Source organism: Myotis yumanensis, unplaced genomic scaffold (assembly GCF_028538775.1).
Source record: "Myotis yumanensis isolate MYYU_CA2020_CCGP unplaced genomic scaffold, mMyoYum1.0.hap1 SCAF_21, whole genome shotgun sequence".
Classification (NCBI taxonomy): Eukaryota; Metazoa; Chordata; class Mammalia; order Chiroptera; family Vespertilionidae; genus Myotis; species Myotis yumanensis.
In genome coordinates this window covers 11,620,627-11,636,565 of record NW_027223772.1, presented here as the reverse complement: position 1 = coordinate 11,636,565, position 15,939 = coordinate 11,620,627, and the positions used below count along the sequence as shown (strand labels likewise).

Below are 15,939 nucleotides of genomic sequence, written 5' to 3'. Positions count from 1 at the left end.
GGGTGCAAGTGGTGGTTACTGCCCTGATTGCCCCTCAGGAGCACGGGGAGGTGGAGAAGCCCTGAGGGGCAATCGGGGCCAGCAGCTACCGCTTGCAACCTCTAATGGCGTCAAGCGACCAGTGCCATGCCAGGTGCCATCAGCAGGTGTGAGCGGGGCCAGCACTGGCAGCAGGTGCAAGCACCGGGCGGGACCATGGCGCAGGGGAGCAAAGAATTTTTAGTAAACACCAGAGGCTCACCCCAATGACAACAACTGGTGCCCCTGCTCACCTGCCCCACCATCCCGCCGTGGCCAACACCCACCACGTTCTATGCACACCACCTGATGGTCAGCACACATCATAGCAACCAGTTGTTCTGTTGTTCCACTGTTGGGTCTATTTGCATATTAGCATTTTATTATATAGGATTACACTTTGATTTGTGGAACAAATGACTGGCCGACTGGACACTTAGCATATTAGGCTTTTATTATATAGGATAGCCAAGACATGGAAGAAACCGAAGTATCCATCAATAAATGAGTGGATAAAGAAAGTGTGGTACTGCAAACAATACAATTCTGCTCAACCAAAAGATAGAATGAAATCTTGCCATTTGCAACAACATAGATAGAACTAGAGGGCATTATTCTAAGTCAAACAGCTCAGATGGAGAAGGACAAGGACCATGGGATTTCATTTACATGTGGAATCTAAAGAACAAAATTAACCAACAAACAAAACAGAAGTATATACACAGGTGCTGAGAACATTTTGAAGGGAGGTGGGAAGGATGGGGGGAAAAGTGGAAGGGATTAATATCTACAAATTGCCAATTACAAAAACAGCCATAGGGATATAAAGTCAATAATACTGTAAGAACTACGAATGGTGTCAAATGGGTACTAGACTTATCGAGGTAATCAATTTGTAAGTGATATAAATGTTTTAGCACCATGTTGCACACCTGAAACTAATATAACAATTGTATGGAAACTGTAATAAAGCATTTTCTTAAATTATGTTTTTAAAAAGAACAGAAGATTCCTTCTGTCCATGGAGAGACAAGGAAATGACTACACTCCAAAAAAATATCAGCCCCAGAAAAACCAGCTCTGTCCAAGCCCAGCCATTCTAGCATTTTGCATTAATTGCACCTGGTGGGGGATTTTCAGTGCTGATTCAAGATACCAAGGTACTCCTGTTCCTCACCCATAAAACTCAAGAGACGTGCCTTCCCATTTCAGAACCAAAGCCAAAAAATTTTCAACAAACAACCCCAAGAGCATTACCTTGTATATATTATACTGCATGTTTATTTTTTTTAAAATATATTTTATTGATTTTTTACAGAGAGGAAGGGAGAGAGATAGAGAGTTAGAAACATCGATGAGAGGGAAACATCGATCAGCTGCCTCCTGCACATCTCCTACTGGGGATGTGCCCGCAACCAAGGTACACGCCCTTGACCGGAATCGTACCTGGGACCATTCAGTCCGCAGGCCGACGCTCTATCCACTGAGCCAAACCGGTTTCTGCTGCATGTTTATTTAAATATGTAACATTTTAAAATATAAAACTAGGACTGGCTCCATTCTGGCATCAACCCACAACATGATCAGTACAACACACTGTCATTTTCTAGGGGCTAGGTTATGGAGAGGGCAGTGAGAGCTACTAGGAATCTGCTTCTACTCAGACAAGCAGTTATTGGGGCATTCAAGCAAGTGAGGGGTACATTCTGTTGGCAGGAGGATTCACTATGGGAGAGAAAAGACCAGAAGGAGACTCACCATAAGGAAGGAAGACCCAATAGATTCTTGGGAGGAATTAAGAGAGGCAGGAGACAGCTGTGGGGTCAGCTTATGGCTACACTCATCATAGACCATGGTCATTCTGAATCATTGCATTGCTCTGCCCCAGATGCCAGGATCATACAAATGTTAACGAATAAAGAAATGTCCACATGCCTAAAGGACAGACACCCCCAATCCATCTGTAGGAAGAGGGGCCAGAAATCACCAACATTTATGGCATTCTTTGGCCGAAAGAATGGACCAACCTGATTAAGAGCAATGCAATGATTCAGAATGACCATGGTCTATGCAAGGCCCGCAGCCCAAGATGCCTCTGGTGGTTTGCAGATCAACATGGAATAGAGAAAAGAGGGTCAGTGCTAGAATCATCATGAGCCTTCAGATAACAAAGGAGAGCCTGTCTAAAGTGTTCAGAAATGTCACAGACATATATGTCCTCAGAGTGGGACTCCCCTGTCTCTCCAGGTGTCAGCTCCCAGCCATCCTCAGGGACAAAGCCTCTTCGCATCCATCTCTGTCATATCACTGACCCCTGAAGTCCTCCCTATCCAAAAGGATTGAGGTTTCCATGGAGATAAGTGGGTTAAGAACTAGTGATATCACTGACCAGCCTGATACACAACACAACTCACCACCTGGACCCCATGTAAAGGCTGTCCTTGCCCACCCACCTTACCTTTAGGCTTTTATTATATAGGCACCTGCTGCTGCTGCTGGCCTCAATTGCTCCAAGCCATCAGCGGGTGCGAGTGGCAGCTGCCAGCCCTGATCGCCCCTCACGGCTTCTCCACCTCCCCCTGCTCCTGAGGGGCAATCAGGGCAGTAGCCACCACTTGCACCTGCTGACAGCCCCGACCCCGCTCCCACCTGCTGCTGGTGCTGGCCCCAACTGCTCCGTGCAGTCAGCAGGTACGAGTCAGTAATACCAGTACCTGCCCAGCTGATTCTTAGGGCGTTTGCCAGGGGGAACAGTTTGCCATCTGACTTCCAGGATGCCCCCCCATCTTCTGACTGTAGCCTGTCAGGCCAGAAGTACACCTGTGAAGGTTCTGTTCTGCACAGCTATCTGTCCACCAGGCCCACCCATCTAGGGCCCCAGATGCCAGGATCATACAAATGTTAAAGAATAAAGAAATGTCCACATGCCTAAAGGACAGACACCCCCAATCCATCTGTAGGAAGAGGGGCCAGAAATCACCAACATTTATGGCATTCTTTGGCCGAAAGAGTGGACCAACCTGATTAAGAGCAATGCAATGATTCAGAATGACCATGGTCTATGCAAGGCCCGCAGCCCCAGATGCCTCGCTCCCAATTCACACAGAGCCTCCCATACATATGCCCACTGATGCCTGAATATCCCTGCTTCACACGCACATACACTGAGACACACACACACAAGTGGGGTGCTGGTGAATGCTGATCACTCTCAGGAGGATGCAGGAAAGACTTCAATTGTGCTGAGCACCTGGTACAAATATTCCCAGCATGCCTAATTTCAAGGTACCCACTAGATGAACACAGAGCCCCAGAGAGACATGCACCATCAACTATCCCAAGCTAGTATGAGCCAGTTCCAGCACACCCCATCCCCTGTCAAATGATTATGTGCATACAATGCACTTACACCCTGCGTAGGAACCTCCACTCCCACCCAGATATATAAACAAAAATGAATTTACATATATGAACACACATGTACATTTCTACCCTCACTCTCCTGGAATATACAGATAGACCACCTCTTACTACCTAAGTTGTTACAAACAAACCCCTAATCATCCGGAATATTCACATTCTACACCTACAATTATATATACACACACACAACATGGGCCTGTATACAAACATGGGCAACCAACATACCACCCAGATATACACACTGAATACTGAATACTTCAGACCCTCTAAAAATACAAGTAGACAACTGTCTCATGTGGCACCCAAAAAAAGATCCATATGCAACTCCACAGCCATAAAATGCACACGCTCCACAATTCCTGAACACACACACACACACACAAACACACACACACACGCACACACACACAACCTACACAGTCTCTTTGTTTCCAAACACAAAGTGAACTCTCACATTCCCTAGAACACACAGCCCATCCATAAGCTCCAAGAACTCAAATACATAGAGTGACAAACAACCTCTACTTATCAAATACATATAAGCCCACCTCACACACAGAGAGGACTCATACAAGCAATACCACCAAATTCCGCAAGCATTACATTCTGGAACAGATGCAAAGAGGACCCTAAGCTTCCTGATACACTCACAAATCCCAAATAAACACACCCACAAACCACTCACGAATATACACACCCCACACACTCAGATGGATACATGCAAAACACAAATGCACTGACAATCCCTTAACTCTCACTAATATGCATACACTATTCCCACACACCTATGGAAACACACACGCTTGCAAATATTCTCAAGCCCTGAATATACAGACCCCTCAAACACTATACATTATGCCACCTCTCCAGAATACAACCTCGTCACCTCGCCTCTTCAGTATGTAACAAAAGCACACTATACACATTGTTTTCTCTGGCATCACTCTGAATATACAGACCACTGCTTGCTAACTACTACCAAATACATGTAGAAACACTTTAGTATTCTCCAAAGAAATACACTTTATGTACATCTAAGAACCCCATACACCTTATGAACAAACTGATAATTCATGCACCTGGTCATAGATATAAACACAGACCAGTATACCTGGGCAAGACACGTAGATATATCCCCAGGAAACCACATATAAAACAACTTCCAAATTCCAAGTTACCCCTAGCTAATGAGTCAGCTCTCACATCCACAAACACTAACAAATAACCGTATCACACACCTCCCATACATAGATACCATCCTCCATCCCCTGTATAAGCACAAAAACCATCTCTCCCTCAAATACTCACACCCTCGGTACCCAAAACATGTGAGCCTTAGGGCCCGACTGAAAAATGCAAACACGGAGCTCCAGCAAACATCCTTCCCCGGCCACGGCCCTGGAACACAGTACACTCCACACACACACTCTCCACAAGCCCCGAACAGACCCACGAATAGCCCGTGCCCCGCAAACATGCACACCTGTGTCCCCATACGTATGTCCCAAACACACTTCATGCCACGTACACACCTGCGCATACATACCCCCTCCCAAATTCCCACAGAACTCACTCTTCCATCTTGGAGAACCCACAGCCACACACCCCACACCAAACCGCACACACACTACTGTTCACCGGCATATACACCTCCACACCCTCCAAAACCAGCGCTCCGCCTGCACGTTCACCCACGGGCATGGCCGCCCCGTGGCCACAGCCGCCCGCAGACACGGCGTGAGCCGGAGGCGCTGTCAGAGGCGGAAGAACTGCCGGGAGCCGCGCTGTTCAGAAAGCGGGGGACACAGACCGACGCCCCGAGTTGGACTCACAGGCATCACTGGGCCGTGTAGGCCCCCATCACTGACCCCCAACGGCCAGTGGCTGTCAATTCCCGGTGAAAACACAGAAATATGTGAGGGTGTGGGGGCTGAGCACAGACCCGGGGCACAGAGCCCACAGGGAGAACCACAGAGAAGAGGGGGGCCCTGAGGGGAGAGGGGGCCACGCGCCCCTTACCTCCCTGTTTGCCTAACGGACTCCAGAGGCCGCCATTCCAGGCCCCGCGTGCAGCCTGGGCGGCCTTTGGGGACCCGCCCTGCCGTTAGCGCATGCGCGCGCCTGTGGGCGCCAACCGCCCCAACGGACGCTGGGAGCAGTTGCAGGACAGAGTCCCGCCCCCAGTGGGCATGCTCTTGCGCCCTGGCGCGAGGCACCCTGGGAAGGGCCCAGGCTGTCCCTGCAGGAGAGGAAGGAGTGGAGGGAGGGGCCCTGTGAGGCCTCCTGCAGGTCTTCCTCCCAGGAACCTCCCAGCCCGTTGCAGGGAGCACTTGCGACTTTAAAGTTGCAAACGTGCAGTCCATGCACTTGGCTGCCCCTCGGGACGGAGTTTGGGAGAGGCCGGCCTGAAGCACTGTCCTCGGAAGGGCCAGTGCCTTCATGCCCTTGGACTGCAGGTCCGTGGTTTCTAGAAAGTAGGTCCGTCCTCCCAGAAGTCCGGGCGTGCATTGCACAATTCCGGCCAAGAACTTTAGACCTGGACACACTCTAAGAGACACTTGCCCCTGACCCCGTTCCTCCTGTATTTATTCAGTAAGTGGAAGTTTTCAATAAATGTTGCTTCACAGATGTTTCCGTTGCAAGGTTGTTGTGCAAACATTGATCAAAACATGACTGTCTGGGCCAGTTTCCGTTGACATGGCAGGTAGCATGGGAACAATGTCACCCTGCCCGCCCTCATTTTTTGCATTATATTGCAGAATTTCAGTTGGCAATAAAACATATAGTAGCAGAATCAACTTACTAGAGTTTGTCATATTTCAAAAGAAACTGAAATCATCTGATTTTCGTTCTGGTCATTTGCAAGAGGGGAAAGAGGCAGGAGAAAGACACATCACTGCATTTTCCATTTTGCAAAATTTGACTGTGAACTATGCAAAGGCATTACTTTAAAATCTTACAAAACGTAAAAAGTTAGACACTGAACAACATCATACTCTGAGAAACAAAAAGTGGTGGTGTCTGGTCTTGCCCTGTAGGCTACAGGGTCTTGCCCTGATGGACGGGAGCAAAGGGGATGGTTTGTAAGGCTGGGCCGGCTGCATCTGCAGGGCTCCCAGCACTGGGCGGCACTTGGGGCCACAGGACTGCTTCCTAAGGAATGATGTGCACACAGCCACCGAGCATGCTGCCTCTGCTGGGTCAGTCCTAATTTCAAACACTGGGTTCCGTGTGGCCATAAGTTCCCATTATTTCTTCAGGCTGCCCGTTCTGAATTTTGTTCAGAAAGTGTAGTTTGTGTTGAAGTCAACCAAGACCAGATAGGAAGCAGGTTGAGGGACCCAGAACTAGGGTGATGGATCAAGAACTGAAAGAAAGGGCACATCAGGGGACTTTGGGTGCCTAGAACTTAGAGAAGGTCATTACTGCTAGTGTGTCTTTAAATTTGTGATTTTAAATTTGAAAGGAACTGCTGGTTCTGGCCTACCTATCAGAGCCCTCCATGGAATGCCCCCCCCCCCCCCCCCAGCCCATTGGTCCTCGGCCCCTCCCCCGCTGCAGAATGTCTGGAGCCCTACATTCTACAGTTTAAACCCAAACCTTCCCTCCACTGGATGCTGAGCAGCTGTTGGAGCAGGTCAGTCTCTGGATTCTCGACTTGACTTTTCTCATTGTGGAGGCTACTAGGCAGCGGTGGTCGGTGAATGAGTCTGCGGGGATGGCTTCAGTAGGAGGTAAGACTATAGATGGGAGAGGGGATGTTTTAAACACTGAGATGTCCCTCAAAACTTGGGGTTAAACTGTGACACTGGGGAAACACGCTTTGACTGAAGTAGGGGAGGGAGAGAGCACTGGACCTCAAAGCACCTGTCACCTGGGAGGCTGGGAGCCCATGGGAACCTGTGAGGGCACTGGCAGGAGGGCTCCTAGAGGTGGGTCAGGGTGGCTCAGGGAAATGCCTGGGTGTGGAGAAAGGATGGCAGCAGGCACGTGGGTTCTTCCCAGAGGGGAGACAAGCCACTCCCATGTATGTGTGGGGAGTAGTGGGCGATGTCGTGGGGGTGGCACAGGGTGGTCACGGGAAAGCCTAGTCCTGTGTGCTGTTCTTGGGGCACCTGGAGCTTGCCCCGCAGTATCTTTCTAAGGGACTTGACCTGAGTTCACTAGAGCTAATGGGGGCCATGGGAGGGTTTAGCCAGAAAGCTGTCCAGTGGGGCTGCCTGTGGCCAAGTCAACAATGAAATGTCCCCCCTGAGGGCTGGGCTGGAAGGTCCTCCAACTGCTGCAGCCCAGAGCTTCTCCCCTGCTTCTGGCCCAGAGCTCGCTCCTCCTCAGCCCAGGGAGCTGCTTGTTGGCTTGGATTCCACAGGGGCAGGGCGGCCGGGTAACTTCCACCAAGAGAGGGCCCGGTTCCCTGAGCTGTCCCGAATCGTTCCCCCTGTGGCCACCCAGGTCTTCAGACCGACTTCCTCTTGTCGAGCATCTCATGGTGCACCCTCTGCCCTGCCCTTTACCTTTGAGATGAAGGGTTTGCTCATAGTCCATGTCCCTGCTTCAGGGACAGAAAACAGATGTGGAGCCTGCGTGGTGTTCCGTGGTACATCTGTGAAGGCGGATTCTTTTTTAAAGGGGAAGGGGAGTGCACAGGGGCAGGAAGACCATGGCCTGTGTCAGTAGTAAATGTCCGAGGCCGCCTGTCCTGAGGAATTAGGGGCACGCAGTGTGCAGCCTGCTCTCCTGGACTAGGTCTGCTCGAGTTCCTCTGAGCGGGGATGTGTTCAGACAACTGTGTCCCACTGTCACCTGCTCACACCTGCTTCCTACTGGCCTTCACTTTCCACTGTTGGGAGCTGGAAGGGGAAGGACCTCAAACAGTCTGCAGTCCCATGACCCATCTAACAGGACAGCAGCTATGGAAGTTTCTGGAAACCCTACCGACAGCCCCACTTTGCCGCATTCCCTGACTCTTCTCTAACCCTCTGCAGCCATTGCTGACTGTGAAATGACAAGCTCCTGAGGGGCCATTAGTCTGAGCCAGTGATGGCGAACCTTTTGAGCTCCGCGTGTCAGCATTTTGGAAAACCCTAACTTAACTCTGGTGCCGTGTCACATATAGAAACTTTTTGATATTTGCAACCATAGTAAAACAAAGATTGATATTTTTGATATTCATTTTATATATTTAAATGCCATTTAACAAAGAAAAATCAACGAAAAAAATGAGTTCGCGTGTCACCTCTGACACCCCTGTCATAGGTTCGCCATCACTGGTCTGAGCGCTGGGGCCGAGTGGCAGGACCTGGCCCGTGTTGAGTGTTCACTGTTGGTTCTGACATACGTGTGCATGGTGGTCAGTGCGTTCAAAGGTCAGATCAAGGTCCCTGTGCCTTCTTGTGGAGAGACATTACTCAAGTGTTTCTGTGTTGTTGTGCAAGCCCAGGACAGAACAGGGGTGATTTATTGAGAAAAGGGAAGACTGAGGTGCAGATGGGGCCCTGATATTTCAGACACGGCCTGTTCTCAGAGGCCCTTTGGGTGCCTAGAACTTACCTTAGAGACGGTCACTACAGGAGTGGGTCTGCCAGGGGTCATTTCCCCCAGAGCTGACTGCTGCCCAGGGCCATGCCCTGAGACTGGCAGGGTCGGTGCCAGGGAATCCTTAGGGCGGCTCTCAGGGTCAGCGCTGGCTGGGGCCGTTTCTTCTCGCAGACAGTGGTCAGGGAGCCTTGGCGCTGGGGAGCAAGCTCTCCAGTGGAGTAATTCCCAAATGGAGCGTGACAATGACCTGAGGACATCTGCCACCTCCGCAGTTTGCCCATCCCAATGGCCCTCCCCTGGGAGACTCACTGCTCTGATTCCCCGGTGGCTACAGGGGCCCAGAGCGCCTCAGTGCTGTTTGCTGGTTCTCCTCCTCCCTTCACCCTTTCCTTTGTCTCAACAGCATCTGCAGCGCTGGGAGCGGATGTGACCCTGAAGCCCGGTGCCCCCATCACTCCTTTCACAGCACAGCCCTTTCCCCTGCCCACTACTGGCCCCGCACACCGGCCACCTTGGGAGCAGCACCTGCCGCCCCTCAAGACCCCGTCATTCCCTCCTGGCCGCCCCCTGGTGCTGCCCGCTTTGCCCAGGACACCTCTGGTGGCAGGAGATGCTGGTCAAGGCCCCGTTGGGCCTGGGGCTTATAACATCATGGACCAGGCCAGGTCAGAAGGGGGACGACCACAGCCCTCCCAGACTCAGACCATTGTCCTGACTCAGGCCCCCCTCAACAGGAGTGCCCCAGGTGCCATCTGTGGGGGTGCTGTGTGTCCTGCACCCCTCTTCTTGGAAGCCACTGAGGTGGAGGCGATTATGCCCCCCTCGGCTTTTGGGGGCACCCAGGCTGGCGATGGAGGCTGGTGTCCCGGCCTTCCTCCTCAAGCTCCACCACCAGCTGCCCAGCTGGCCCCCATCGTCCCCCGAGTGGATCCTGGACCACGGCCACACACGGCTTCCAGGGAGGGTGGCCTGGCCGGCTCCCAGTCCAAGGCCTCTCTGGATAATGCCTGTAACCCCAAGAGTGTGTATGAGGACTTCCGTCGTTGGCAGTGCTTCAAGGCCCTGGCCCGGGGGCACCTTCTCCAGAGTCCTGATGCGGGAGCTCTTTGCTGCTTCCTCATGTGAGTGCACTGGGCAGGGCAGGGGGCGCGCCTGGAGCTTTCACATCAGAGGAGCTGGGAGGGACTTGCAGGCTGGCTAATCCCAGGATGCTGGAGGGCAGGTCTGAGGGTGGGGTCCCAGCGATGGGTGTGAGTGTAGGGTCAGCCTCCAGTCCTGGTTCATGGGCTGGTGTGAATGTGAGGCCATGACAACAGCAGCTGGAAGGCTTGTCTTTGCACACAGACGCCTCTTCCCTCACCTGCCGGTGCTCAGTGCTGCCGGGTGGGGGTGGGAACCTGGCGCCACTGAGCTGGGGTGGGCAGGCAGGTGGAGGCCAGGCTGCAGCCATGACTGACCCTGAGGCATTACAGGCCAGCGCTGCGGTCCCTGTCCCGCCTGAGGCCCACCATGACGCTGCAGGAGGGAATAGGGCAGGCCATGCAGGAATGGCAGAACAAGAGCAACTTTGACCGGAGGGTCTATTTCGAGATGGCAGAAAAGTGAGTCCTTGGTCCCCACAGCTGGGGGTGGGGGTGTGGTTGCCTACTGGGCTTGGTCCAGCTGTGAGGTCTCATCAGAGAGCAGGGTGGTGGGAGGGTGTCACTCAGCACGGGGTCCCCGCTGCCCAGAGGCCCTTCTCTCCTGGGGAAGCCTCTCCCTCAGCTTCAGAGCGTGGGTGCTTCTGTCCCACCTCCCGGGAGCCCCCCCCTCCTCTGACCCTGACCCATCCTGGGCTGGACATGAAGGCTCAGGACAGGCTGGGGGAGGTGCCCGCCCCGTGGGCAGACTCCAGCCAGAGGGGCTGTGCAGGAGTGTGCTCAGCCAGCCTCCTGCCTCCCCAGTGTCCGGGCCCTGACAGCCCCAAGGCCCTGGCTCTCCCATCCCCCCACCTGCTGCTGCCTTTCTGGGGCCTCCTTCTCAGCACAGCTGTGCCCCCCTCACCCCCAGGTTCATGGAGTTTGAGGCGGAGGAGCAGATGCAGTTTCAGAAGTTGCAGTTGAAGAAGGGGACGCAGACCCAGCCCCTTCCTGCCCCACCGAGACCTGATCCTCGGGGGCCCCCAGCCCCAGCGGTGGGCGGGCAGCCAGGTAGGCCAGCACGTTCTCATGGGAGCCCATGGCCAAAGGCAACAGAGCCTAGGGCAGGCCACTGTCCCACCCACAGGGGCCCTTCGCCTTCAGGGGGGCTTTGGTCTTTCAAGGGAAACAGCCCTGAGAGTTGGGCCTCAGCGGCCCTTGGTCCCCATGGGGTCTGGACCTGGTCCACTTTCTCATCCCCTCTCCCCGCTCCCTGTCAAAGGCCCCACATGAAGTCGGCTGAGAAGCGGGCTGGCTGCGGGGCCCCTTGGAGATTCAGTGGCTCCACACTTCCTCAAACATGACTCTCTTGGGTGCTCCCCTCTGGCCTCTCCCCTCACATAGTCACAGGCTTCAGGTGGCCCGACCCAGCCGCACCCATATTAATGCCCCGAACACTGCCCTCAGCATCGCACGCCCCGGAGGTGGGAGCTTTATCCCCTCACGCTCCCTCCTCTTCCCTCTCTGCCCAGCTCGCACTACCAGGAAGGCTGTACCCAGCGCCCAGTGCACCCACACAGCCCTGCTGCCCCGGGAGACTGAGTCCCAGAATGGGATCCCCCCTGAGGCCGAGCAGGAGGACATGGACATCATGGATGAGCTGCCCATGGGGGCGCCAGGTGGAGGATGGGAAGATGAAGAAATGGAGTGGCTGCAGGATGAAGATCTCCTGAGCTACCTGGACCAGCTGTGCTCCCAGGAAGACTTTGTCACCCAGGTGGGCTGGCTGGCAGCTCCGGGTCTATAAGATCCCAGAGGGTGGAACTGCAGCACCCGACCCGGGTTCTCCCAGGCTGATGGGATTGGGCTCTGCTCTTTGTTCCTGAGCTGGGCACGTGAGAGTGTGTGTGTCTGTGTGCATGTGTGCGCTTTGTGTGTGTGTGTGTGTGGTGTGTGCTGTGTTCATGTGGGTGTGCCTGTGTGTGTATGTGCATGTATGTGTGTGTGTGTGTGTGTGTGTGTGCACCTGATGACCATGATGGAGTAAAACACCCGCCTGTGCAGGAGGCCGGGTGGGTCTTGGCTTTCCCACTTGTGCTCCAGGCCCCGCTGACTCCCAGTTTGCTCCCTGCCAAGGGGCTCACAGCCGCTTCCTTCTGTCCCAGGTGGAGGAGGTCATTGACCTCCAATTCATGGAACAAATAATTTCGCCAGACACACAGCAGGATCCCTTGGCTCTAGCTGAGGAGTTGGAGCAGGAAGAAGGGCTGACTGCTGCCCAGGTGAGCTAGGGGAGGGTAGACATTAGGGAGATGGGAGGGGGTACCAAAGTGAGCCATAGCATCCAGGGACCCCAGGGGAGTTAGAGGAGGGAAAGGCCCTAGTGAGTCAGGGAGGAAGGGAGGTTGATCGGGGTGGGAGGCCTTCAGGGAGCCAGGAAGGGCACACCCAGGTAAACCAGGGCAGGGAGCAGCCCAGAACCAGGACACACATGCCTGTGTCCACGCCACCCCTGCCTGCAGGCACCGCATGCCGAGGGGCCAGTCCTGGGTGGGAGCAGGGCAGGACAACAGAAAGGAGAGGGCTACAGAGAGGAGGGGGTGGGAGCCAAGAAGGGGAGGGGCCACAAAGCTGGGAATATGGCACAGGGGACAGAGTAGAGACACATGACTGCGGTGGATTCCAGTCACTTTGTCACCTCCCACTCCCCTCCCCCCGCCTCCCCCGCCCCCCACCCGTGCCATTGTCCTGTCACCCACGCTCTTCCTCCTCTCACATGTGAGCAGCGCCAGTCACTGTCCCTTCTTCCTCCCAGCTGGTAGAGAAGCAAGTCCTGGCCTCCAAGGAGGAGGGCGTGCAGGCACCCCCGAGTCACAGTGCTCCCCTGTGGGACTCAAGTCCTTCTGAGTCTGCGACCTGCCAAGATGCCCAGAGGCATGACCATGGCCCCAAGCTGGGGGTCAGTGACAAAGCCTGCCCACCAGAGACTGACTTCAAGGACCAGCAAAGGCGCGGCCCAGCAGGCGCCCACCGGCCCAGGCCCCAGGCCTTTGCTGTCTCTGCGGGGCGTCAGGAGCATCCACCACTGCAGGCTCGATGCCCCCCCTCTGCTCCCCAGGGCCACGGGCCTGCTGACTGTGCACTGGGCCCCAAGGAGGCCTGCATCCCCAGAGAGGCCTCTCCTGTCAGGGAGACTCGCGGGCCAGCGGACAGGCCCCGTGAGGAGGACGAGGATCTCTGCAGCCTGGCCTTCCTCTGGGCCTCTCCCGGCCGCCTGCTGCCCTGCGCGCTCTCTCTGAGTCCTGTGCCCGCCTCGGGCCTGGCCTGCCCTGGAGGTCGGGGGCCCCGGGGTGCGGCCCAGTCCCAGTCCCTTCAGAGACGAGGCCTCAGCCGAGCGGCACCTGCAGCATCCAAGTCTCAGAAGCGGGCTCTGGGGGGAGGCCCCGTCCATGCTGAGAAGACCCCCCGCCCAGGGGCCGACCTCGGGGTCTGTGGGCGGCCAGCACTGGCTCTGGGGCTGGTGCCCTCCTCACAGCCTCGCAAGAGGAAGTGTGACCCGTCTGACCCAGGGAGTGGGAGGAAGCGGCACTGCAGCCAGGATGGAGCAGAGGGGTGTGCCCCCCACTGCCAGCGCCCTGAGGGGCCCAGACTGCATGGGGCCTGGCTGTCCCCCAGAGGAGCCAAGGGCTCCTTCTCATCGCAGGGCTGATCCTGCTGCTCCACTGACATGGGAGGGTGGGAGGCAGGAGGGAGGGCGGGACCCTTAGGGCAGGGGTGGGTATGGGGTGGGGGTAGGAGGGAGGGCAGGACCATTGGGGGGGGTGCCTGGGGAAGGGGTAGGAAGGAGGGCAGGACCCTTAGGGTGGGAGTAGGTCTGGGTGGGGGTAGGAGGGAGGGCAGGACCCTTAGGGTGGGGGTGGGTCTGGGGTAGGGGTAGGAGGGAGGACAGGACCATGAGGGTGGGGGTGGGGGTAGGAGTAGCACCTTTGGGACATTGTGGGTCTGTTATGAATAAAGATAATTTTGTTTGAAAATGCTCTGGGGGCCGCTGTGTCTGTACTCGGGTCTGCACTGCTCCTTGGAGAGGGGACCTGAGAGGAAGGGAGGATGCGGGAGGTCCTGGGCGCTCTGCATCCACAGGGGACCCTCAGTCCCTCCTCCTGATTGACAGGGACCTCTTCTTGCTCCTGGGAGCACAGAGCTCTCTAATGCCCAGGGACCCCTCCCATCACTTCTGCTCCCAAGGCCAGACTGTGCCCTGACCCGAGAGGGAAAGGCTGGGCCTCAGGGGCACCTGTCCCCCATGGGCCTCCTGCAGGAGGAGCATCCTCTGTCTCAGTGGGTGATTGAAAGTGGAGGGGGGTGGGGGCGAGTCTGGAACAAGGGGGTGACAGGAGAGTAAAGGCGACAAGCCTGTTAAAGGTCGGTCCACCGGGAATGGCAGGGGTGGGGAGGATACCAAGTCCCTTGGGGGATTTCTGTGTGGGATGATCCTGTCCAGCTGGGGGAGGAGGACCCCTGTGCTGTGGCTGGGGGTGGGGCTCAGGGTCAATGGGGATTCAAGGACGCCCATGACTGCTGTCCCTTCCCTCCCAACCAGGGCTGGACTCTTGTGTGATAGATGCTGATGCAGATTTACATCCGCGTGGGAAACAGGTCCTACTCACAACCTGTGGGGCCCTTTCACAAGCTCGACCAGCAGGGGCGGCAGGGGCCCAGGTGCCTGTGGCCCCAGGGCTGGTGGCAGCTGAGATCCAGGCTGAGGGAAGGGCCCCGTCACCGGCTGTGGGCACTGCTACCGACCACACAGACAAAGCAGGGACCCAGGCACGGATGTAATAGGGAGATGAGCCAGCAGTGAGGGACGGAGCTGAGCCGGGAGGAGACCCCTGTCTGCAGAACTGCCTGTCCCAGCTCTGCTCCCATGTGGCCACGCCCTGGCCCTCACCCCTGCCTCCTGGCCATTGCCTCTTCCCCAAGTTCAAGTCTGATTCCTGCCCTGTGCTCAGGTTGGGTGGGACGGCTGAGGCTCCCAAGCAAGGCCCCAGCCCACCCAGCATGCAAAGCTGTGGCCCCGGGCGGTGGTCCGGCAGCAGCGATGGGATGGGGCTGAAGCTGTGCAGTGAAAGGAGGCCTGGCCCTCTGCTGCCCCCACAAAGAGCTCTGGCAAGAATGGACTCATGTCAGGGCCCTCACCCCCTCCCTTGCTGCCTTCCCTTGTCCCGTGTGGCGGGCAGCACCCACTCTCCCAGCCTCCTGGGCACTTTGTGGAGGAGACTTCTCACCTGGGCCCATCTTTCCCCGGCCGCTGCCCCCTCCCTGTCCAGCTGGGTCTCAAACAGAGAAACGGGCTTGGAGGTTGTGCCAGACTGTGTGTGTTGTGGGGCTGGTCCAGAAGCCGCCTCCCCTCCCGGGTGAGCAACCTCCCCATGAGTCCCGATGTGTCCCTGCATGGGTGGCAGGCCCTGGATGCAAATGTGTGGGTGACGGCCAGAGCCTCGACCCTGAGTCGCTGGTGTGAATTTGTCCTGCAAATTCTCTGCTTTCAGGGTCTTGGTGGTGAAACAGGGTAACCGCTCCCCCTCCTCCAAGGTGTCAGGAGCACTGAGTTGTGTTTGAAGGGAACACACTTGCTCCACCCCTGTGTGCCCTGTCACTGTCATTAGGTTCTCACCTGGCCCCAGGTGTCTCTGCGCCTGTCCTCACTTGCCTGCTGTTTCTGCCTTTGAGTCATTGTTTGGATGAACAGTTCCCAGGGGGAGGCAGAGCCTGGGCTGCCCCCACCTCAGAGCCCTGGGAACCCCGAAATCTCCCTGGAACCTGCACAGTGGGGCCGACTGGA

General features: G+C 55.8%; 1 protein-coding gene across 1 annotated transcript; it reads left to right on the top strand.

Annotated features, from left to right (window-relative positions):
- Nucleotides 1-7,159: 7,159 nt before the first annotated feature.
- Nucleotides 7,160-13,806, top strand: LOC138998944 (NUT family member 2G-like). The gene is made up of 7 exons (XM_070400981.1): nucleotides 7,160-7,175; nucleotides 9,383-10,100; nucleotides 10,452-10,580; nucleotides 11,029-11,168; nucleotides 11,630-11,874; nucleotides 12,263-12,379; nucleotides 12,913-13,806. Exons 1-7 carry the CDS (start codon nucleotides 7,160-7,162, stop codon nucleotides 13,804-13,806), a joined length of 2,259 nt encoding a protein of 752 aa, XP_070257082.1.
- The last annotated feature ends 2,133 nt before the right edge of the window (nucleotides 13,807-15,939 follow it).